Below are 25,681 nucleotides of genomic sequence, written 5' to 3' on the forward strand. Positions count from 1 at the left end.
TGAAAACGCTGCCCACTCCACCTTCCATCTTCCCTTTGCTGCTTCCTCCTAATGTTTTCTCCCTCACAGCCTCAATATGACAAGCAATGGACTCTGCCTATCCTGCTTGTGGATTGAGAGCGTCGACCAGACCATTCCAAGATCACATGGGTCTGACATCACAACCATTTGGGCAGGGGTTCTGAAAGAGGGCATAATTAGGAGGCCTGGTGTGCGTATTTAAAAAAAAAATCCCAACTGAATCCCTTGTTTCTGATATATGCTGCCATTTTCTTTTGCTGCCCTTAATGGTAATACACTGTGGTTTACCATCGGGGAGGCAGCCATATTGATTGTCTGGAGCTGGAGCTTGCATATTCTTTTGATGTTGCTGGTCTGAAGTTGCCTCTTTGATGGTAAACCATGGTGAATTACTATACAAGGTAGCAAATGAAAGAGAAGATATATCTCAGAAATGGAGGTCAAATTGGAAGGAAAAGAAAAAAATAATACTTGGGAAGGTCAGCAATTAAACAAGGTTTAATTTGTAAAAGTGATAACAGGTCTCCTTTAACAGGAAGAATACCATGGCAGGCCTAGGAAAACTTCACAAAGCCACAGGCTTCCATGGAACCCCGCGATCTTGGGGAGTGATCGAGGACCAGAGAGAACCCCCTTTCTCGGAATAACCACTCAGATTCCACAGTTGCTATTGACTGAAGCATCTGAAGTGTTAAGTGCACATGATTGGAGTTATCTCTGATCATGGACACTGCCTGCAGGTGTCAGCTGTGTAAAGCTGTTGTCATTTGCTGTCTCAGCTACTTCGACACCATCTTTAAACTCCCGATATCCACCATATAAGCGTATGTCTCCAAAGGATTAAACTCAGTAATACCCCAACATGCAGTGAGCTCCCTCTAGTGGTGGCTCTAGGCACACAGAATTTCATCATGTAACCCTATGTCTATGCAAGGGTTCTGGAGCTCTGAAACAAAAAGGTGGAGCTCCAATTCCTATAAAGATTTATTATGAAAGTAATCAGCACAGATTTTTTTTCCCATTTAGAGGAGAAGAACTGAAGGACGACTATTTACACACCATTACTGGTTTTACCTTGTGAAACATCAACTTCTGGTTTCTGACATTGTATTCTTTTGAAGAGAACAACTACTTCTGATCTACAGGATGCTAGCTGCAACACTGTATCACAACAGCTTCTACCAGTTCTACAAATGAGTCACCACAATGTCAACCTTGGAAGTTTAAACTAAAAGTTCCTTGGGGCTATTGGTGGAAACTTGTGTAATTAATCCCGGGAAGGGCTGACACACCTATGAATGTGGCACATGAGGCTACTTTCACACTGCCGTTTCTGGGTCCGCCTGTGAGATGCGTTTCAGGGCTCTCACAAGTGGCCCAAAACGGCTCCGTTTAGCCCCAATGCATTCTGAATGGATAAGGATCCGTTCAGAATGCATCAGTTTGCTTGCAGTGTTTTGATGTCCGCCTGACGATGCGGAGCCAAACGGATCCGTCCTGACACACAATGTAAGTCAATGGGGACGGATCCGTTTTCACTGACACAATATGGTGCAATTGAAAAGGGATCCGCCTCCCATTGACTTTCAGTGTAAGTCAAAACGGATCCGTTTGCATTATCATGAACGGATACCAGCGTTTGCATTATAGGTGCGGATCCGTCTGTGCAGATACCAGATGGATCCGCACCTAACGCAGGTGTGAAAGTATCCTAAAATGTACAATGTCACATCCTCAATATAAGTCCATATCCCAGATACAATGAGGATATGCCCCTAGAGACATTTAATAAAAATGGCAGCCAAAGTGCTTTCATTAATAGTAGCAGTAGGGTACCCCCATAATCAGAACATCTCTATAAACAGTGCCAGCATAGTGCCCCCTAATCAGTACCAGCAGTGTTCTCCATAATAAACAATATATCCTGCCGAGTTGCTGCAGCCACCACTAGGGGGAGCTCACTCCGTACATATTTATGTTGCTCCCACTAAGTCAAGTGGAACAATCTAAATTTGTAGCTAAACTGTATCTTTACATCACCTCCACACCAGTGGCGGCTTATTTTAGGCTACAAGGTATCAGCATTCTGTGCACCCCCCCAGCTCTCAATGCTTACTGTTTACTTCTAGTGCATAAGTTGGCAATGCCCATCTTTATAAGAAGTCTGGATTGGTAGAAGTAGATTTTATATCCTCCCGTTGTTCACACCAATATCAGCTGACCCCCTTAGAAGCTCCCGTAGGTTGTTAGAAAGGACTGGACTGGACTGGATTTCCTTTTAACTTTGGGCTGCAACTATGAGCAATGTGTGTTAATATTGGGCACTATATAGCAGTATTGTTTAGACACAATATGGCGGTATTACTTATTTATAGTAAGGCACACGGGGAATGTACATTGCTCTTATTAGACGAATTGTTAGAGTTTTTATTTGTTTTGGTTTTTCTTGCTTTACAGTAGGCTAATCCCAGAGAAAAGGTTTAGCTCAGGGGCTTCACCACCCTCACCCACTTTTTATGCCTGTATGGGTTGTTAGATGCTTCCAATCAGGAACCAAAACAATCCTCTCTAATACTGCAGACGTGGCCACTGTATGTTTCGGACACTGTATAGCAGTGTCATGTGAACACTATTACCGTATAGCGGTTTTATTTGACTTATTTTTGGAGCTATTCTTTTTTCCCTTAGGATTTGATGCCCTATAGAAGACTTTACCCCCAGAGAAGATTTTGTCCCAGGGTCCTCCACAATCCTCACCTGTAATTTGCTTCTTTATTTCCAGATCCTGGCTATTCTTAAGCAGGTTCAGAAGAGTGGGCATGGCACGTTGCTCGTACACCTCTAGTTTATTATCATTGTCTTCATACACCAGGTTCCGGAGTGCAGCACAGGCAGCTCGCTGAACATCCTCATCACTATTGCTCAAGAGCTGAATCAGCTTGGGAATTGCATTCAAACTGTATACCTGCGACATACAGAAAGAGAAATGTGTGTGATATGTCTAGCAAATCTCATCAAATATACATACCATTTGGTAAATTCCACCAGCGCGACCACAAGCCATTCAGATTTGTCCCACACAGGTAAACATTGAGGTCTCAAAGTTATTTTATCTGTTCACATTGCAAAGCTAAATTTAAATCCTTCTGGTTTCATGTTACCAAAAACAGCAGTGAATCGTGGGCCCTCAGATCAGCCACTTGTCTACTTCCAACCATCTTTGGAGGTAAGGGTACTATCCACTCTGGCTGAGTGAGGGGAGTCCAGAATTGTGGACTATGGTCTAAGGCCCCTTTCACACGGGCGAGTTTTGCGCGCGGGTGCAATGCGTGAGGTGAACGCATTGCACCCGCACTGAATCCGGACCCATTCATTTCTATGGGGCTGTGCAGATGAGCGGTGATTTTCACGCATCACTTGTGCGTTGCGTGAAAATTGCAGCAAGCTCTATATTGTGCGTTTTCCACGCAACGCAGGTCCCATAGAAGTGAATGGGGCTGCGTGAAAATCCGCAAGCAAGTGCGGATGTGGTGCGATTTTCACGCACGGTTGCTAGGAGACGATCAGGATGGAGACCCGATCATTATTATTTTCCCTTACAACATGTTTATAAGGGAAAATAATAGCATTCTTAATACAGAATGCATAGTACAATAGGGCTGGAGGGGTTAAAAAAAAATAAAAAATGATTTAACTCACCTTAAACCACTTGTTCGCGCAGCCCGGCTTCTCTTCTGTCTTCATCTTTGCTGTGCACAAGAATAGGACCTGTGATGACGTCACTGCTCTCATATCATGGTCCGTCACATGATCCATCACCATGGTAAAAGATCATGTGATGGACCATGTGATGAGCGCAGTGACGTCATCACAGGTTCTATTCCTGTGCACAGCAAAGATGAAGACAGAAGAGAAGCCGGGCTACACGATCAAGTGGATTAAGGTGAGTAAAAAAAATGTTAACCCCTCCAGCCCTATTGTACTAAGCATTCTGTATTAAGAATGCTATTATTTTCCCTTCTAACCATGTTATAAGGGGAAAAAATACAATCTACACAACACCTAACCAAAACCCGAACTTCTGTGAAGAAGTTCGGGTTTGGGTACCAAACATGCCGATTTTTCTCACGCGCGTGCAAAACGCATTACAATGTGTGTTTTTTTCGCGCGGAAAAATTAGCAATTTTCCCGCAACGAACCCGCATCTTATCTGGGCCAAAAACATGGCACCCGTGTGAAAGAGGCCTAATACAGGGGTCAGCAACCTATGGCACTCCAGCTGTTAAAACACAACTTGAATCATGCTCCATTCAATTCTAAAGTCCATGAGAGTTTTCAGAACGGCCAAAAAAATGTGCATGCTGGGAATTGTTTCACAAGAGCCGAGGTGGAGGAGGTCTAATACCAAAACCTAGGTATTTTACAAGACGTGTTTTGTCCCTTTAAAGTAGATTTTCTACAAACCTTAAAATATAACCTTATAGAATGAGAGCATTTTTCTCATGAATTTTTTTTATTTAACCCCTTCCCGACCAGTGCCTTACTAGTACGGCGCTGGCTGGGTCCTGAAAGATGGTGCCCGCTCCTGAGCAGAGTGGTACGCCATAGCCACGGGGGTGCCTGCTGTTTCTTATAGCAGACACCCGCGGCTAATGTCCGCAACCAGCGGTAATGCCAGTCGCAGATATTTTACACTTTAGATGCTGTGGTCAATCCTGACTACGGCATCTGAGCTCGCGAAACACCGGAAACGCGTGCTTTCAGTGATGCTACAGCTCCCCCGTGCGGTGATCGGAGAAGACAGAGGTTGTGTGCAGCAGTCCCTGTCTTTATAAATGACAGGAGGCTGGTGCATAGCGTTTCCTATGGAGCTAATGCATTGGGGTCTATGAGAATAGCAATCTATGGTAATGATTGAGAACTATGAAAAAAAGTGTAAAAAAAATTAATAAATAAATAAAAAACGTTTTTAAAAATAAAAAAAACATTAAAATTCAAATCATTCCCCCTTTTCCCTAAATAAAAATAAAAGATCTAAAAAAAATTCAAAGATACACATCATGGGTATCGCCAAGTGCGAAAACATCCACAGTATAAAAATATCTTCCCTGTATGGCAGCAAAACGGAATAAAGTGTCAAAATGGGCAATTAGCAGTTTTTGGTTGCTAAATAAAAAGTGATCAAAAAGTCAGACACACCTCAGAATGGTATCAATGAAAAGTTCAGATCGCCCACCAAAAATTAAGCCCCCATACAGCACTGTACACATAATTACAAAAAAAGTTCCAGGGGTCAAAATATAGCAATGAAAGAATAAAACAGATTTTTTCAACTTTATTATTATTTTATCATTATCAAAACGCAAGAAAAACTTTACATATAAGGTATCACCGGATTCGTACTGACCTGTAGAATGAAAGTTACTGGTCAGTTTTATCGCACATTGAACGTTGTAAATAAAAAACCCGTAAAACTGTGACGGAATTGCTTTTTTTTTTGCAATCTCACACAAATTGGAATTTTATTCATGTTTTCCACTACATTATATGCTATACTAAATGGTGGTGTTGGAAAGCACAACTTGTCCCACAAAAAACAAGCCCTCATATGGCTATGTGAACAGACAAATAAAAAAGTTATGGCTCTGGGAAGGCAGGGAGCGCAAAACGAAAACACAAACCCAAAAAAACTCCGGGGTAGAAAGGGTTAAAATTCTACAACAGATGTAACAATAAATAAACACAAGCACCAAGTAAAAACCTTATCAACAAGTGAATATGTAAACAACATGTGGTCAACAAATAGTTCAAAACCTCAAACAAGCACCATAAAAAGGGGAGGGAGGACAGTATAAGGGCTCTTTCACACTTGCGTTGTCCGGATCCGGCATGTACTCCACTTGCCGGAATTACACTCCGGATCCGGAAAAACGCAAGTGTACTGAAAGCATTTGAAGACGGAACCGTCTTCCAAATGCTTTCAGTGTTACTATGGCAGCCAGGACGCTATTAAAGTCCTGGTTGCCATAGTAGGAGCGGGAGCGGGGGAGCGGGGGAGCAGGGGAGCAGTATACTTACAGTCCGTGCGCGCTCCAGAATGACGTCAGGGCGCCCCATGCGCATGGATGACGTGATCCATGCGATCACGTGATCCATGCGCTTGGGGCGCCCTGACGTCACTCTGGAGCGCCCGGGGAGCCGCACGGACGGTAAGTACACTGCTCCCCCGCTCCCCGCTACACTTACCATGGCTGTCAGGACTTTAGCGTCCCGGCAGCCATGGTAACCACTCTGAAAAAGCTAAATGTCGGCTCCGGCAATGCGCCGAAACGACGTTTAGCTTAAGGCCGAATCCGGATCAATGCCTTCCAATGGGCATTAATTCCGGATCCGGCCTTGCGGCAAGTGTTCCGGATTTTTGGCCGGAGCAAAAAGCGCAGCATGCTGCGGTATTTTCTCCGGCCAACAAACGTTCCGTACCGGAACTGAAGACATCCTGATGCATCCTGAACGGATTACTCTCCATTCAGAATGCATTAGGATAATCCTGATCAGGATTCTTCCGGCATAGAGCCCCGACGACGGAACTCTATGCCGGAAGACAATAACGCAGGTGTGAAAGAGCCCTAAGTTGCCTCGAGGAACGTTCAGGAAGAGGGAATCTAAAGTGAGTCAGGGTATCCTCAGGCCTAGGAAATGGCCTCCCCAGACACCTGATCCTTGGGGGTACCCGTGGGGGAGTTAGACTATCACCATTTAGATTTTGATGACCGGATGGTTAACAGAGCTATTACCTTCAACTTAATGCGTCCATTGGCTTTCGCGGATGGGCAAGGTTCCCTCTTCCTGAAGGGCCCTGAAAACGAATTCCTCCTCCCCTTTTCATGGTCCATGCTTGTGGTGTTGAACTATTTGTTATGAGGTGAACTTGCTGTGTGTTTTTGTAAAGGGAAGTGCTATTTATGATTGATAGATAGATAGATAGACACACACACACACACACACACACACACACACATGTGCCATTATCATTTACACATTGGACAGGAATCCTTTTGTACCCTTAGAACCTTTGTTCTACTGTAGCCTCAAAGCCACAGGGGGCCTTTTGGCAGTTACCTGCACATGCACATGAGGAGGTCATATCCCTGCGCCATAGGCTGGGGAAGAGGGGAACACTTTGACTGGGCTTAAACAGCCCAACATGGGGAACACACAGAGGGAGACTGCACACCACACACTTTACCACCCCTAGGCACGGAGAAGATGTAGCTCCTCACCATCATCTCCAAGAAAGGCTGCCTCCAGCTCTAATGGAGACTATGTATCCTCTACCCTACTATCCCCATCTTACCTTACCATCTAACCCTTTCCTCAGCCCTATACCAGGAGCATTAACCCCTACATTCCTCCGAAACTCCCTGTTTACCCTTTCTCTGAACCTTGCGTACCCTAAAGCCTTGTTTTCCCCCTTTAACAGTAGGGACAGTTAGTGCTAGGTAGAGGAGGGGCCGCTACTGTATGTATGAGTGTGTGTTAGGTATTAGTATGTTGGGAGGGAGTATTGATATTTAGAGGGTGGTGTGGGTTTTCATAGTGTGCATGGTTATAGCGCTGTATTGTGTAAAATCACCAAATCTAATACAGCCTTAAAGAGGACCTTTCATGTTTTTTTTTTTAGTTTAGATAAATACCTTTACTTGCGGGGTACTGATGCTGCCACCCTGCCTGTTTTTTTTTCAAATATCTCTCCTGCGCCCCTCTATGCCCCCCTGCAGTTATCCCGCTCAGTATGTTAATACAGAGCATCAGTACAGGGAGGAGGAGACACCAGGGTTTCTCAATGGGCGTCTCCTTCTCCCTGGCTGTGATGCTATCCACTGTGATTGGACCGCGGCACATCCAGGGAGAAGGAGGCGCCCATTGAGAAACCCTGGCGTCTCCTCCTCCCTGTACCGATGCTCAGTAAGTCCTCTTTAAGTAAAAGCTGTGGCCAGCCCCCACCCAGAAAAAGTTTACTGTGCCCAGTGTTTATTTTGTGGGTTCATGTGGTGAGAGGCCGCTCCACAACAGTGTCTATATACCTCAACATGTGTACGTCATGTCTGTCAGTTCATATATTGCATCATCTCAGCACCGTGTTTTTCTGTGCAGAAGACACACTGTTCGCCCTAAGTCTCTTCTGTGCTTTTTTTCCCAGTTAACTATACTTACAACATAAAAAGTTCATGTAGAGACAGGCAGCCATGCTAATACACACACCACATAGATGTAGTAATACCCACATAAAAATCATTTAATTATCCCATGTGTCTAGCACATAGAAGTCAGCTAACTGAATACCAGGGTGTCACATGACTGACACCACGTTTCCTATTTAGTCGGACCATAGATGGGTTACACAGGAATGTGAGCAGAATTTAAACATATGTATATTAGAAAATGGTATAATTTCCTATTCTATAAAAAAAAACAAAAAAAAAAAAACAGAATACTCCTTTAACTCCCTAGCTAATATACAAGAACTATAACCTCCAACAATCTCAGGATATCTGTTTCTAATTGAAATAAAGTGTTATTGAAGCTTGACAAAAGGAAGGCCAAAACAAGGGTCAAATTCTCTGTTTACACTCCCTTCATACTGTTCATTCTGTAATAAAAATAATCCCTCATATGACATGTCAATGGAAAAATAAAAAAAAATTGGCTCTTTGTGGGGATGAGAAAACAAAAAAACTGTAAAGTTGGTCCCCACCACTTACACTGTCCCAATTGAAATCAATTAGCTCTCTGTGTATGGGTAATGTATGGGAATGCTGGGTCCGTAAGGTGGGGTCCTTGTCATCCATCCTAAAAGGAGTGCCCCCCTATAGAAACCTAGCAGGCCAGACAGTCTGACATACTGTATGAGGCTCTACGGCACCCCATTGGACCAGCTGTGTCAAATTCTGTACTGCCCTCTGCAGACGGAAAACAGTGCAAGTCCTCTTTGTGATGAGCTTGTACATCCCTTGCACAGAAGACCAAGGACTACTTACTCTTACTATACCAGTGCCTAACATATGCGCCAACCGCTTGTCATGTTGAGCAAGTGTGACCATGACTGTGTGCTCACCCTCCTGCTGGGGGTAAGTGCTGGACAAAGGCCTGCTGCAGTGGCTGATGCAGTTGAATGATAAGAATGTGACCCCTCGCTGCAGAGGACGCGGAGCAGTGGTCAAAGTGACTTGTAGAGGCCATGTGTGTTAGCCTGTGTGCCCTGTAAATTTGTTGCTGTAATGTTTGAAAGTACTGTGTCCACCTGTATAGTGAAGAAATGTGAAAGATTGTACAGTAAAGTCGTGTTTGATGCAAAATGTATGTGCCTCTACCTGTCTTACTTCCATGCCATTCAAAGAAACTTTAACGTTTGCAGCCGTATGCCTTTAAGGGGTTGGCCACTTTTTGGCTCCTTGTGACCAATGTGTATCCAAAATACAGCCTTTGTTGATATTTTGTTTACTACATTTCATAAGTCACATGCCCTTGTTAGACAAATCTGTGTTGTCTGCATAGAGGTCTTGTCCATAAGATGGCTGCTGATGGAGGGTCACGTGATCAGACACCACTTAGTTTCCTCCAAACACACTGCACCTGCACTAAACCCCCAGCAGAACAATTGCAGAAGGTAGGTGCAGTGTATTTGGATAAAGAAGACAGCACATAGAGGCGATATGCCAGGTCACATGACCCTCTATTAGCAGCCATTCTAAGGACAGGACCTCCCTGCGGCATCACAAATGACTTGGCAAACAAGCGGGCATACCTTATAAAATATAGAGAATGGTACAGAATTTCAACAAGAGCTATATTAGTCAGTGTAATATAGTCATCTTACAAGCACATTGGTCAACAGTAACCAGAAAGTAGACAACCCCTTTAAGGATGATATGCTCTTTGTACTGTAGCTGCTCTCAATTCTAGCTAAAAGATGAGTGTCCTGAACTGGAGATCCCTCCCTCTATTAGCATAGAATTCATTAATAAGGTATTTAAAAATGGGTTTTGACATGTACGTGGGTTGAAACATAGTGTACACCCCATTTCAAAGAGGAGCTGTATCCGTTATGTTACAAAGTTGCTGTAACAGTTTCATCCTGTTTCAGGGGACACTGCAACTGCTTGCTGTTTACATGCTGCTTAATGTCCATATGCACTTAAGTGTGTGTGTCATGCTGATACGCCCTATTTGTTATGTAATGTGAAGAGTTATATACATGCTGTGTGGGCCTTATACTGCTGGGAATGGGAAACACCAACTTAACAGATAGTACTGCACCAAGCATTGTAAAACACCCTGTGTGCAGAGGGTCTGGACACAGCTGACAAATAGTAGGAAATCCTGAAGGTAGACTGCAACCATATATCAGCACTCTGAGGGAGTCATATACCAAGGGCAGGATGCAATCGATACTGCAGGTGAGTTACACTGGGGACAAGGGGAAACGCCCTGTGGACACACACCATTGTGATAGAAATGTATTGCACTTTATATGTGTGTATTTTAAACAGCACTGAAGTTATTATGTTACCTACCTGCAATGTTGCTGTAGGATAGTGTGTGGATGCACAAGGACCTTTTGATCATGTTACTTTATTTGGGGCCTTAAACTGTAGTGAGAGCACATGTCTGGGAGGTAAAACCCAGTAGTGCTCTGCAAACCTCGGTAGTCAGAAGACAGATTAAAGAGTGTGCCGGGAAGCTGCTCCTGGAAACCAAGCCAGTAATATTTCTGTGCATAGCAAGCTAGCAAGTGGAGGTGATTGGTACCAGGCATAAGGGTAAACCACCTCCGGTCAGGGCAGCTAAGCATCATATAGCAGTTGAAAGCTGAGGTCTATAAAGATGCTGCCTAGTCTATGCACTCTGGAAGCAGGCAAGGTCTGTACATTAGTCAGACATGTGGCTAAGACCAGCCAGCCTGCCACCTGTAAGCAGCACCGTGTGGAAGCCTGTGTGAAATATGGTGTGTCCTAAGGAAGGTAATACTGCAACTGTGTAGATTATGTGGCACTTCAACATGTGGAGAGAATGCTGTGGTAATAATTACAGATACAACCATCTTCATTGCTACTATTCTGAGACTATAGCCAGAGCATCAATGCCAAGGAGTTGGATGTAGCACAAGCCAAAGGACGAGTGTGGCGTTGTGACCAAGCCTGTGTTTGCGTTGTTAGACTGTAGCTACTAAGCCTGTTAAATGTAGTAAAACATAACAAAAAGCTGAATAAAGTTGTCACTGCTGTTTTTAATCACACAGTGAACGCCGTAAAAACTCAAAAACTGAGGAATTGTATTTTTTTTCCATCACCAGCCCCCACGTTTTTATTTTTTTTAAATACTTTATGTAAACCATTACATTCTTCCATTAAAGAGTACGAATTATCTCACAAAAAATAAGCCCTCAGATGTCGGCTAAAAAAAAAAAAAAGTTCACATGTTGACTGTTTTGATTGAGTTGTAAGAGGTTAAAATATCCCACAAAATTGCAGTAGCGACTTCCGGTTCCGGCACTGGGATGTAAGGCGGTGGCGTGAGGCGCTCCACTTCACCCTCTCCCCAAACCTGCACATAGCCGCATACAGAGCCCTCGGCCACAGCTGAAAGCTGTGGCTTTTCATCCACATCCCACCTAGGTGGACCCTCCATGGAGAGATACCTGCTAAGAAGCAGCAGAAAGCCAGCAAGCGGGAAGGAGAGATCCGAGGGTGGTGACGGCAATATGGCGCCGGAAGAGCGTGCGTACACACGCGAGTCCACTGCACATTCCCCGGGCATGTCTGTGGGAGAACCAGAGATGATAGCCCCTGAAAATGTGGGAACTCTGCTGGATTATAAGAGTCTAGCCATTGAAGTAGCGAAACACCTTACCCCAGACATTAAGGACTCTCTCATCACAGTGGTGTCGGAATCGCTACAAGAAATACGGGCTGAGGTAGAAACACACTCCTCTAGAATAGGAGAAATAGAGCAAAGAATCTTATCCTTGGAGGATGAGGCGACAGGGGCTTAGGAAAAAATAAGAGAGTTATCACAAGAAAACGCTACACTGCGTGATCGCATGAAAGGCTTGGAAAATCGGTCACGCAGGAATAATTTGCGAATATAAGGGGTTCCAGAATCCATCAAACCCACACAACTACAGGCTTTATGCGAGGAAGAGATCCCAAAAGCTCTAGGCCTGACAGGCCATAAAAGGGTGGAAAGAGCCCACCGTGTGGGACCTTCTCGACCTGTAACATCAAACCAGGCAAATGTATCACAATCATATGTAAATAAGCCCAGACAGGTCATTGTCAAGTTTCTAGATTATAACCAGAAGGCCTCTTTCCACCCGAGATTTCCACGCGGGTGCAATGCGTGAGGTGAACGCATTGCACCCGCACTGAATCCAGACCCATTCATTTTGATGGGGCTGTTCACATGAGCGGTGATTTTCTCGCATCACTTGTGCGTTGCGTGAAAATCGCAGCATGCTCTATTTTGTGCGTATAGAAGTGAATGGGGCTGCGTGAAAATTGCAAGCATCCGCAAGCAAGTGCGGATGCGGTGCGATTTTCACACACGGTTGCTAGGAGACGATCGGGATGGGGACCCGATCAGTATTATTTTCCCTTATAACATGGTTATAAGGGGAAATAATAGCATTCTTAAAACAGAATGCATAGTACAATAGGGCTGGAAGGTAAAAAAAATAGAGAAATGAGTGTCTTAATTTCCAGAAAAAAGTCCAGAGATAGCTAAAAGTCAGGAAATCGGAGAGAAAGAGAATGGTACTGAATACAACAAGAGAACCTTCTCATCATAGAGATGCTCATGTTCATGTTTCAGTTTTTACATTTATTCATTTTTAGTGAGCATAATTACTTATTTCTATGCCTTATGGATCTGTTAGCCAAACTAAAAAAGTACAGAATTAATGACAGGTTTTATCTCAGGAATATCATATATGCAGGCTATATCATATATGCAGGCTATCCGCCTATGAATATCAATGTCATTGCAATCTAAATTGCGTATAGTCACTTGGAATATTAAGGGGCTCCGTTCCCCTGAAAAGAGATTGATGGTTTTCCGACACCTAAAAAGATTGAAACAGATATTGTATTGTTGCAAGAGACACATCTGGTTGATGGGGAGTGGAACAGAAGGCGCAAACTCTGGGTGGGTTCTGTTCATGGTTCATCAGCCAATGGTAGATCTGCTGGGGTAATCACTAATTCGCAAATCTTTGCCACATAAGGTACCTTCTTTAGCGCCAGATGAGGAAGGTCATTTACTGCAAATGACTTTCGATACACCATGTGACCTATTAGAAGTGTTTAATGTCTATGGCCCAAATGATGATAATAGAGATTCCTTTATGAAACTAGAAACTCAATTGGCATTTCAAACAACAGGAATACAGATGGTAGGAGGAGATTTCAACTCTGTAGTAGATCAGGACATTGATAGAAGCTGGGATCTAACGTCACAAAAACAACTACGAAAATCAAGTCAGGATAATACTCTTGGTACATTTATAGAATCCACAAGATTAGTAGACTCATGGAGATATCCACATCAAGAGGGGAGGGAGTATTCTTTCTATTCTAATGCCCACTCCTCATGGTCCAGGATAGACTACATGTTTGTACAACACCCTTTATTGTCCAGGGTCATATCATCAGAGATGAAGGATATTGTCATATCCACCCATGCTCCTTTAGTAATGACAATGGCGGAAATCCAACGGAAGGGCAGTGACATTTTATGGAGGTTCCCAGCCCATTTAGCCAAGGACGAGGACTTTGCCTCATTTTTGAAAGGATGGTGGGGAGAGTATGATATCAATAACATGGGGCACAGAGATAACAAACTTGTTTTGGGACACTGCAAAAGCTGTCTTAAGGGGGAGGATTATTTCATATGTTTCAAGGATAAAAAAAGTAATGTGGAACAAATACATGCAGACTAGCCGAACACTAGGAAAGGCCTACGCTGATTACCTGAGGTCCCCCTCAACTGTCTACCTTCAAGCTTGGAAAGAGGCTCAGCAGGCTTTTAATAGATGGGTGGTCGAGAAGGAGAATTTTTATAGACAAGAATGGAAGGCCACTCTATATAAATATGGTAACAAATCCGGGAGGCTACTAGCGGACCTTGTCAAGGATTGACCCCCAGCCACTTATATTGGTGCTCTGGCTGATGAAAATGGTAATATAAAAACAGACCCTCAGTCCATAAATAGGATCCTGGGTGACTTTTATAAAAACCTATATGCTGATACACCTGACCCCATACCACAAAAAACAATATTATATCAAATCACTCTCCCTAAGGTGTCAAATGAACAGTTAGCCTTCTTGAATGCCCCAGTGACCGAAAAAGAGGTTCTGGAAATCATCGGATCCTTAAAAACATGCAAAGCACCAGGCCCCGATGGGCTAACGGGGGAATTTTAGAAAATTTTAAAGGACCAGATAGGGAGTACTTTGACCGCAGTATTTAACTCTGTAATGGGGGAAGGAGGCCTTCCAAAGTCCTCTTCCTTGGCATATATAAACCTATTGCTAAAACCTGGCAAAAATTAGTTGCACCCAGAGTCTTATAAACCTATTTCACTAATTAATGTAGACGCTAAAATAATGTCAAAGATTATGGCTGTTAGACTGGGAGCCTTTATGCCTACATTGATAAACCCTGTACAGGTGGGGTTCACCCAGGGCAGAGCAGCTGTGACAAACATCCGAATGGTATTGGCAGTACTGGATAGGGTGCAGCACTGGCCCTGCCAGGGAGAAACACCAGCTTTATTGACGCTGGATGCGGAAAAAGCTATCGACAATGTCAGATGGAACTGGCTGGGGTCAGTGTTGGACAGGATGGGATTTGAAGGCCCGTTCCAAAAGCTGCTAGGACATATATATATATATATATATATAGGCAACCCCAAGCGAGGGTTCATACCGGTGGTTATCTATCAACAACCTTTGTATTAAAAAAGGGTACCAGACAGGGCTGCCCCCTGTCACCCTTGCTATTTAACATAGCTATTGAACCTTTATCTCGATATCTCCAAACATCTAGAATTTTTAAGGGCATTAAGGTAGGAAATCAGGAAGTTAGATTAGCATTATTTGCAGATGATATTATTTTATTTTTAGATAATGCAACTACGTACATCCCTAAAATATTTTCTGCATTGACAGACTTTGGTCTATATTCGGGGTACAAAGTGAATCTTTTTCCAAAAGTGAACTGCTAGACCTGGATGGCAACACAGGCAGAGGTACCTTACTGCAGAGGGCTCACGGTATAGGGCCCCCAAGTGACCACATCAAATATTTGGGAATAAAGATAGGCTGCTCCCCTGCTTCTTTATACAACCTGAATTACAAACCTTTATTAGAAAAGATATTTTCAGATTTGAAAAGGTGGGCCCAACTTCCGCTTAATCTGGTAGGGAGGTGCCACCTAGTTAAGAGGTCGTGCTTTGCTAGACTCTTGTATCCCTTACAAAACAATCCCAGTACTGATAAAGCATAAAGATATAACAGCACTAAATTCACACTTTATCTCCTTCATAAAGTCAGGGAAGAGACCTAGGATAGCTCTTGACAAACTTATGAGACCCAAACTAGAGGGGGGAGTGAATTTCCCTAACGTTATTTCATATTATGTCATATTTTAGATTGAAATTAGGAACACCAGCTATTATTCCAACCTACCATTAGAAAGGAATATGGGACACCCATGGGATCTGATGGCTTTGGTACACATTTAAATTCCTGACCTTCCACCAGTGATAAAACGATCTACCCTCCTTAGGGACACCCTTATTACATGGAAAATTACACAAAAGCTATTTAATCTTTCCTATCAGTGCTCTAAGCATTTACCCTTATGGGGTTCACCAGATTTTCAGGTAGGAGGGACAAGCTACTTGTACCAAAGCTGGAAGGAGAAGGTAATAGACAGAGTAGGGAACTTGATCCACGATAAAGAGCCAAAGTGATTAACATTAGAAGAGCTATGTAGCAAATTTGATCTCCAAGGCCCTCAACATTTTCCTTACCAGCAAATACTACATTATTGCAGGACAAAACTGACAGATATCTCCAGAGAGGCCCCTTCTAATGCCTTTGATACCCTCCTTACATCTAATAATAGACACTCCATTTTGGATTTGTACTCCTTCCTAAGGGCCAAGCTGCTTCCCGGAACTATCCACTCAATTTATAACGGCTGGGCAAAACAATTAGGTGATAAAGAGGTGGGAAAAGAGATAATCGGTGGTGGACAAACTTTACAAAACATATCATATCTGAAAACTGGAGAGAAACCCAGTTAAAAATTATGCATAGCGCAATTTATGCCTTTAACCTACAACCTTCAGCCCTCATGCCAGACAGGCAAACAAACTGTCCAAAATGTTCTGAACAAAAATCTGACTTATACCATGGGCTTTGGGGCTGCCGGAGCCTGAAGGCCTTTTGGGATGACACCCATTCTATGATTAAGGGATCCTGCTCACTAGTGGTGTCCATTAATTGTAGAGTGGCACTATTCCATACATGTGGAGGGGAGTCTGACTCTTCAATAGGCGGGTACACGCAATTGCCTCCGGTGGCACACACCATTATCATGGCAGCTAAAAAATGCATCTTAGCGAACTGGTTACTTCCACAGCCCCCAAATATTAGTCAGGTATTATTAACTATAACAAAAGCCTTATAGTTTGAACAAATAGTAGCCACAAAAGACAAACAGTCAGACAAAAAGTTTTTTGAAGAAATGGAAAGCCTTTATGATCAGATATTGTGATGACAAAGAGAAAGAACAATTGGTTGATCCCTTTAGATTTACCAAATAGTACCTATTGGAAGACCTCAAGGGAACCTTAGGGAAATTAAAGAGAGGTAGCTCCTAGAACGTAGGTAAAAATGAATAGGATATCCTGGACGGGGAAACTGTCTAGTTACATAACATTTTCCATATATTAAGGCAACAGAATCATAGGGAAATTGATGTTGTTATTTGAATTTATGTTGCTTCCTGCGAAGCTTGATTGTTATCTAAGATATTTAATGATATGTATGTTACTATTGTTTGGATGTGTTAAACTTGTAAAATCCAATAAAATATCTTTGAAAAAAAAAATTATAATAATTGCAGTAGCATTATCTGGCATAAATGCCAACACTGTATAGACAGCACAAGCATCAGGCTTCAGTCTGAAAGTGCCCACCATGCAAAATATAGTCACCAGCCAAGCTGCTGTATGTGCACTAAGTTTTGGAACTACTAGCTGAATTCCAGAAGGGATTACAGGCGGATCCCTGACCAAATAACCGTGTGCCCCCTCCTAGAGTTATAGTCCTGGTGTAAAATTCCAGCCATTCTATGAAACTAAATCACAAGCCCCTTGTTGTGCTCAGGTTATAGTTAGTGAAGAAGGAAAAATCAAAAACAATCTATCTATTTCATATCTATCTATCTATCATTTATTCCATATCTATCATCTAATTTTTTTGTTTCTTACTTCTTTATATAGCACCACCATATTCCACAGCTGTTTACAGCCATTGTCCCCAGTAGGGTTTAGAACCTAGATTCTCTATCAGTGTGTCTTTGGGGTGTGGTGGGAAACCGGAGTACCCCCACACAAACATGGGGAGAACATACAAACTTTCCATGCAGATGTTGTCCTTAGTCATATATGAACTTAGGATCCCAGCACTGCAAGGCAACAGTGCTAACCACTTATCCACCATCCATCTATCTAATTAAAGGGAGTGTCTCAGGGCTACAGTCCTTGTCCTGATCGACAACTTGTGATCCCCTCTATATACCAGAATGTTCTAGTACAGCTGGCTCCTTCACTCTGGCTCCTTCAATTCCCAGCAGCATGCAGAAAAGCAAACATACTCTATGGGGGGAAGTTGCATAGGTGCAAATATTGATGTATAGACCTAGACCTATCATTCACGAAAGCGGTGTATGTTTAGTATAATATTTGTACATAGATTATGCTCCCACAGGGTGCCAACCACATTGTTATTTGTAGTGCACCGTATTGGCTTACAGCACATTGGTCACGCCCATACTATTAGATTAGGCGGATGTGCTACTCCCTCCATGAATTCTGCCGAAATTTGGCTTTTCAACCTGCCCTTATATAAGTATGAAAGACCTTTTCTCCCGACTTGAGAAGGGTATTTTGGCTACAACAAGGTATCTAACAGATCAGTTGGCGTCTGACTGCTGAGGACCTGTGTCCCCAGTTTGAGTGGAGTGATGGTCTAGCATGCACACCACTTCTCTATAGGACTCCAGAAGATAGCTAAATACAGCACTTTAAATGGAGAAGTGGTGCACATGCTCGACCATCGCTCCATTCAAATGGGGGAAATGGGTCTGTCCAACAAACAGCTATCCCTGATCCACTGGATAGCTATCTATGCATCCATTCATTCATTTTCTTTCTACCTATCCATCCTTCCCATAGACTATTATTTGCTTACCTCCCCAACAGGTAACCTACCTTCTTCCTGGACTCTGCTTTCTGGAAACATTCATGTTGTATGTAACTAGCTGCTGCTGTCAACCAGTGTGCAGAGGTAGTGCTGTTCTGCAGCAAACTTACAGCTCTCTCCAGCGTCATCTGCACCTCTGATGTCATTTGGGCAGCACTGAAACACACATATAAGGACAATGTAATTAAAGGGGGACTCCAACTTTTAGAAAACTACATTGTCTCTAGTGTTGCACCCCGTGCATCAAGCACTGGCTGGATGTGCGAAGGGTGTATCACCTGTCATTACTGAATAAGGTGCTATTTTGTTTGTAATGATAAAATACATGATGATAATGACTTACCCAACAGGTGTGTCTAGGTGTACAGCGTCGCGCTGTGTAACATTTCCACTAGTTGTCATTGCCGCCATTGCGGCTGTCATTGCAGATCTCTTGCCACTCATGTCAATCCCACTAGCTCCTGAGGGTGACTGGATGTACTCCTTTCGGTGGGTGGTATACTTTGTGTTGGTGTGATGTGTGTCGAATCTGTTGGATATCTGTTGGGACCTCACTTGGCTGCCAGCTCCAACGGCTTGAGTCTGATAGTGCCTCTTTTCTAGGAGGTCATCCATACTTTGGCTGTTCCTCTTCTGGTAGTAGGGTCCGGCCGGACTGTTGGGAACACTGCTTATGAACACTGAATCTTGGTCAGACAGGGTGGACTTTTTGACTGTGCTTTGCCGAGGTCTTGTTCCATGACCAAACTCAGAGCGCGAGTATTGTATGGTGGACATGTTGGATTGTCTTGGACCTGCATAGTGCAGGCTGGCTGCTGTGGTATTTTTCCGCTTCTCATAGGCACTCATTAATGCTTCCTGTCTTTCTGGAGAGATATCCCTTCTCACAATAGGTTTTCTCTGGCCACCCTCCAGATCGTTACCCCATTGACTGTAAGATGAATAGCTCTTGGCCCATCCATTTTCATGCATTCTCTGGCCATACTGTGTCTGACTACTACCCCAGTTATTCTCTTGTAAAGGTAATGTATAGTTCTGTAAATAAAAATCAAAAATATCATTGGAAAGGCCAGTACAATATAAAAATGTAGCTTTATAAGATAAAAGCATGGCCGTAACTGTATCAGGAAGTTATCAGCACTAGAAAAATGTATCAGATAAATGACACAATGGAACATGTGGTAACAGGACAATGACAGACCGATACTTGTGGACCGAGGTTGGTATAGGTATTTTAGGGAGACTCCTGTGAGTTCCCTCATATTCTTAATGGTCAGAGACATACGGGTTATGAGTCTGACCCTTTGTCTCCTGTAAACATTCAGAAGCTCTAGGTGTGTCTGAATGAAGAGAAGGGGGCACTGCCCTAAGGAATGTTTTCTTACTTCAGGGGCCACTGAATAAGGGAAAGATAAGAGATGACATTGTCTGATGGTCGAGTCAGGTTTCAGTCACAATTCACTGAAGAATGTGGCTTCATTAATGCTTAAAAGCAGAGTTCTCACAGAAGCATGACGAGGATGATGATCAGTCTGATTATTAATGGTTTGTCTCATCTTTATAAACCTTTACAAGTGGATGGGAAAATTACTGATACACATGTATAGACTATATATAAGGTGTAGGGAGTGACCCCAGATTTTCGACTATTGACAACATGCACCAGTTACTGTTATTTTAATACATACAGTATGAATATACCCTATATGGATAAAAGTATTGGGACCCCCACACATTACACCTACAGGAGCCTTTATGACATCCCATTCTAAATCCATAGGCATTAATATAGAGTTGCCCTCCCCTCTCCATTTTCCAGCTTAGTCAGCTTCCATTCTTTTGGGAAGGCTTTCTATAAGATTTTGGAGTGTGTCTGTGGATAATTTTGCCCAGTCACCCAGATAAACATCTGTGAGGTCAGACACAGATGTTGGATGAGAGGGCCTGGTTCACAATCTCCATTCTAGTTTATCCCAAAGATATTCAATAAGGGTTGAGGTCAGGGTTCTGTGTAGGCCAGTCAAGTTCTTCCACACCAACCTCACCCAACCATGTCTTCATAGACATCATGCATTGGGGCACAGTCATGCTGAAACAGACAAAAAGCTTTCCCCCAACTGTTCCCACAAAGTTGGAAGCATACAATTGTCCAAAATGTCTGGTTATGCTGAAGCATTAAGATTTCCCTTCACTGGAACTAAGAAGCCTCGCCCAACCCCTAAAGAACAACCCGATAGCATTATCCTTCCTCCACCAAACTTTACAGTTGGCACAATGCAGTCAGGCAGGTAATGTTCCCCTGGCATTCACCAAACCCAGACTCCATTCTTTGTCCCAGTTGATACCAGATGAAAGCTGTTCCCTTACCTTCATAGTGTCATATTTGGAAGGAGATCTTATGGTGTCCCTGTGCAGGGTTGTGTTGTGAAGCACCTGGTCTGGGATATTCACTGACTGGTAAATTGTTCCTGAAAAAAAGGAGAGAACAAATATTGCATTTTTGTTTTTGTCTTTTATTGGATTTTTTTTTAATTCTGTTAATCTATTTTACCAGATGTGAGGGGATGATGTTTGTGATAAACATTAGACCTATGGTACAAAAGTGACAGTAGATCTAATGTGAGAGACATGCCCCTTTAAGAAGAATATAATAGAAACAGAAAAGAATATGCAAAAATGGAACAAAGTCGCCTGTAGGTGTGTGTACTAGTCACATCGTTCTTATCTATGCAGATTTGTGCAGAGGCTGAATATTTGAATAGTCAGGAGGTAAACAGTAGACATTTTACACATTCCGCCAGAATCTCCTTCCTATGTACATAACCACAGAGTCCTGAACGAGAGGAAAACTAAACCTGCTGCAATATATATATAGGAAAAGCATAAAGAATATATGTACACACCAATCAGTCATAATATTAAAACCAACTATCACATCTTAAAGAGGACCTTTCACCGATCCTGACATTGTGAACTAAGTATCATGACATATACAGCGGTCTCACTGCACTTACTATTATCCCTGGGCGCCGCTCCGTTCTCCCGTTATGTCCTCCGGTATGTTCGGGGACTTGGTTATAGGAGGCGGAGTCTGCCCTTGTTCTGCGGGCGTCTCCTAGGCTATAGCGCTGGCCAATCGCAGCGCAGAGCTCACAGCCTGGGAGAAAAAAACCTCCTAGGCTGTGAGCTGTGCGCTGCGATTGGCCAGCGCTGCAGCCTAGGAGAAGGAGACGCCCAGCAGAACAAGGGCAGACTCCGCCTACTATAACCAAGTCCCCGAACATACCCGAGGACATAACAGGAGAACGGAGCGGCACCCAGGGATAATAGTAAGTGCAGTGAGATCCCTGGGCGCCGCTGTATATGTCATGATACTTAGTTCACAATGTCAGGATCGGTGAAAGGTCCTCTTTAAGAGCAGTCCGGAGATTTGCTTTATAGAAGCCACATGAACATAGAGACTGGAGTCTGGAGAGGACTCAAGGTGGCCATACACATTCAATAGCTGTCGGACAAACCCAGGGCCGGCGCCACCAGTAAGGCGACTTAGGCAGTCGCCTAGGGCGCCATGCAGCAGGGGGCGCCCGGCGCCCGTTGCGGTAAAAAAAATAAAAAAATTGCTTATATAAGTTTGGGCGGCTGGCGGCGCCCCTCATGCGGCGCCGCCTGAGCGGCTGAGGCTGAGCGCTTGCCGCTCTAAAGAATCCTGCCTGCGCCTGCTGTGGGCTGTTGTTAATGTAGCGTGGCCGAGCTCTGTTCGGTCCGCGGTACAGGAGCTTTTGCTCACTTAATGCTCCTGTACCGCGGACCGAACAGAGCTCGGCCACGCTACATAAGAGGTGGCGCAAAAGAGAGTGACAAGGGAGGGGGGGAAGAGAGTGACAAGGGAGGGGGGGGGGAGAGTGACAAAGGAGGGAGGGGGGGGGGGGAGAGAGTGACAAGGGAGTCCCCAGAGCCAGACTGCAGCCAGAGACCAGATCATCTTATTGTCCTGGTGGTAAGTAGACAATGCAATATGTTTATTATGTAATTGTTTAGGTATTAATACTACATTGGAGACTAATTTACCTCACATTTAGGGTCCATTCACACATCCGTGTGTGTTTTGCGGATCCACAAAACACAGACAGCGGCAATGTGCGTTCCGCACTTTGCGGACCGCACATTGCCGGCACTATTGCGGACAAGAATAGAACATGTTCTATTTTTTCAGGATCGGAATTGCGGATCCGGGTCCGCAATTTCCCATAGAAATGTATGGGTCCGCAATTCCGTTCCGCAAAAAGAGACGGCTACAAGAAGCTGGATTAACCCTAAGGGAAACATAGCAGTTCTTTTAATTTAAAAGCTGAGAAAGGGGTGGAACATGATATGGGCAGATCATCTGATAAGGGGGGGGGGGCGTCAATTTTTATCTTGCCTAGGGCGGCAAAAATCCTTGCACCGGCCCTGGACAAACCACAGTATTGTTGGCCTGACAGCCATCTCTCCAGACTCCCTCCCAGCTTCCCTAGAAGGCAGCTTATCTCCTGGGACAGTGGTGGGCAACCTTTTTTTTCAACTGAGCCAAATCTCGCCAAAACCACGATTGAAATTTATTTTGAGAGCCACATTTTTAAAACCGAAAATACAGTCAGTGACGCCTCCTTTGGCCTGAGCGCCGCACGGCACACATGTAGGCAGGACAGCCGCAGGCTGCCGCCCCCGAGAGGAGGGAGGGGAGCGGGCGCCCGGCACACAGAACAGTGCTCCAGACTAAAAAAAATTCCTAGTAGCCATTGGCTCCTGAACTGAAAGATTTAGGAGCCAAATCAAATTTTTAGTCGCCAAATCGAAACTGAATCAAAATTTTGGTATCGTGACAACGCTACGCCGATCAGATCGGCGTAGGGTTGTTTTGAAACCAAAATTTTGATTCGCTTTCGTCACCATAAAAAAGTATTGTGATACTCAATACCGTGCAAAAAAAAAAAAACACCAAAAAAAGCTGCGTGCATTTCGCATTTTATGAAACATTCGGCCCATAATAGAACAGTCCTATCCTATTTTTTGGGGTGACAAGGTGACTAAAAAGGCTATGTAATATGTTTATTTATTTATTGTTTATATATTTTATATGTAAAATTGGGAAAGGGGGGATTTAAACTTAATATTTTAAAGTACTTTCACATTAGCGTTTTTCATTTCCGGCACTGAGTTCCGTCACAGGGGCTCTATACCGGAAAATAACTGATCAGTTATATCCCCATGCATTCTGAATGGAGAGTAATCCGTTCAGGATGCATCAGGATGTCTTCAGTTCAGTCATTTTGACTGATCAGGCAAAAGATAAAACCGTAGCATGCTACGGTTTTATCTCCGGCGAAAAAAAATGAAGATTTGCCTGAATGCCGGCTCCGGCATTTTTCCCCATAGGAATGTATTAGTGCCGGATCCGGCATTCAAAATACCGGAATGCACCCGCACTAAATCGGGACCCATTCACTTCTATGGGGCTGTGCACATGAGCGGTGATTTTCACACATCACTTGTGCGTTGCGTGAAAATCGCAGCATGCTCTGTTGTGCGTTTTTCGCGCAATGCAGGCCCCATAGAAGTTAATGGGGCTGTGTGAAAATCGCAAGCAAGTGCGATTTTCACGCATGGTTCCTAGGATGAAAGTCTATTCACTGTATTATTTTCCCTTATAACATGGTTATAAGGGAAAATAATAGCATTCTGAATACAGAATGCATAGTAGAAGGTCAATATAATAAACATTGGTGGCGCAGTGCGCCCCCCCCATCACCCCAATATAATAAACATTGGTGGTGCAGTGCGCCCCCCCTCAATATAATAAACATTGGTGGCGCAGTGCGCCCCCCCATCACCCCAATATAATAAACATTGGTGGCGCAGTGCGCCCCCCCCATCACCCCAATATAATAAACATTGGTGGCGCAGTGTGCCCCCCCTCAATATAATAAACATTGGTGGCGCAGTGCGCCCCCCCATCACCCCAATATAATAAACATTGGTGGCGCAGTGCGCCCCCCCATCACCCCAATATAATAAACATTGGTGGCGCAGTGCGCCCCCCCAACACCCCAGTATAATAAACATTGGTGGCGCAGTGCGCCCCCCCATCACCCCAATATAATAAACATTGGTGGCGCAGTGCGGCCCCCCCTCAATATAATAAACATTGGTGGCGCAGTGGGCAGTGCCAATGAGGGTTAAAAAATAATTAACTCACCTCCTCCAATTGATCGTCTCCTGTTCTTACTTCTTTCTAGTTTCTTCAGGACGCAGGACCTGTGGTGACATCACTGTGCTCATCACATGATCCATCACCATGGTAATGGGCCATGTGATGAGCTCAGTGACGTCACCACAGGTCCTGAAGAAACTAGAAAGAAGTAAGAACAGGAGACCGGCAGCTACCTGATCAACTGGAGGAGGTGAGTTAATTATTTTTTTATTTTTTAACCCTCATTGGCACTTCCCACTGTGCCACCAACGTTTATTATACTGGGGGGGGGGGAACCGCACTGTGCCACCAACGTTTATTATACTGGGGGGGGGGGCGCACTGTGCCACCAACGTTTCTTATACAAATACAGGAGGCGGGTGCCGGAATCAAATAGCCGGCACCCGACCTTTGTGACAGGGAGCTGCGATCAGCGGCAGTTAACCCCTCAGGTACCGCACCTGAAGGGTTAACTCAACTGCAGCGGATCGCAGCTCCCTGTCATAGAGGTCGGGTGTCGGCTATTTGATTCCGGCACCCGCCTCCTGTATTTGTATTAACAGGTCAGTTTTCTTCATTGGTGGCGCAGTGGCCACAGCCCCTTCCCCTCCTCCTCCCGTCTCTTCTTATTGGCAGCGGCGGGGGCAGCAGCACAGGGGGGAGGGAGAGACTCCTCCTGCGCTGCTGAGAACGATCATCTCCTGTGCCCGCCGCTGTATTGAGCAGAGCTGCGGCGGCGGGTCCAGTCGCAAATGGCATCTGGAGCCCTGCAGAAGAGCCGCATTAAAGTGTGTAAAGAGCCGCATGTGGCTCGCGAGCCGCGGCTTGCCGACCACTGTCCTGGGAGAACAAAAGGATAGGGTGAAAATATTCG

At 44.2% G+C, this 25,681-nt stretch overlaps 1 protein-coding gene across 3 annotated transcripts in view; it reads right to left on the bottom strand.

Moving 5' to 3' along the window:
- Positions 1-25,681, bottom strand: part of PKP2 (plakophilin 2) — a 132,325-nt gene that overhangs the window by 54,015 nt on the left and 52,629 nt on the right. For all 3 annotated transcript variants that reach the window (XM_040435743.1, XM_040435752.1, XM_040435761.1), the window contains exons 2-5: positions 20,946-21,046; positions 18,922-19,613; positions 18,587-18,734; positions 2,779-2,986 (exon numbers count right to left, since the gene is read on the bottom strand). In XM_040435743.1, coding sequence (XP_040291677.1) covers positions 2,779-2,986; positions 18,587-18,734; positions 18,922-19,613; positions 20,946-21,046 — 1,149 coding nt within the window. The remainder of the gene's footprint in view (positions 1-2,778; positions 2,987-18,586; positions 18,735-18,921; positions 19,614-20,945; positions 21,047-25,681) is intronic.

The sequence above is a fragment of the Bufo bufo genome, chromosome 1, assembly GCF_905171765.1.
Source record: "Bufo bufo chromosome 1, aBufBuf1.1, whole genome shotgun sequence".
In the NCBI taxonomy this organism is placed as follows: domain Eukaryota; kingdom Metazoa; phylum Chordata; class Amphibia; order Anura; family Bufonidae; genus Bufo; species Bufo bufo.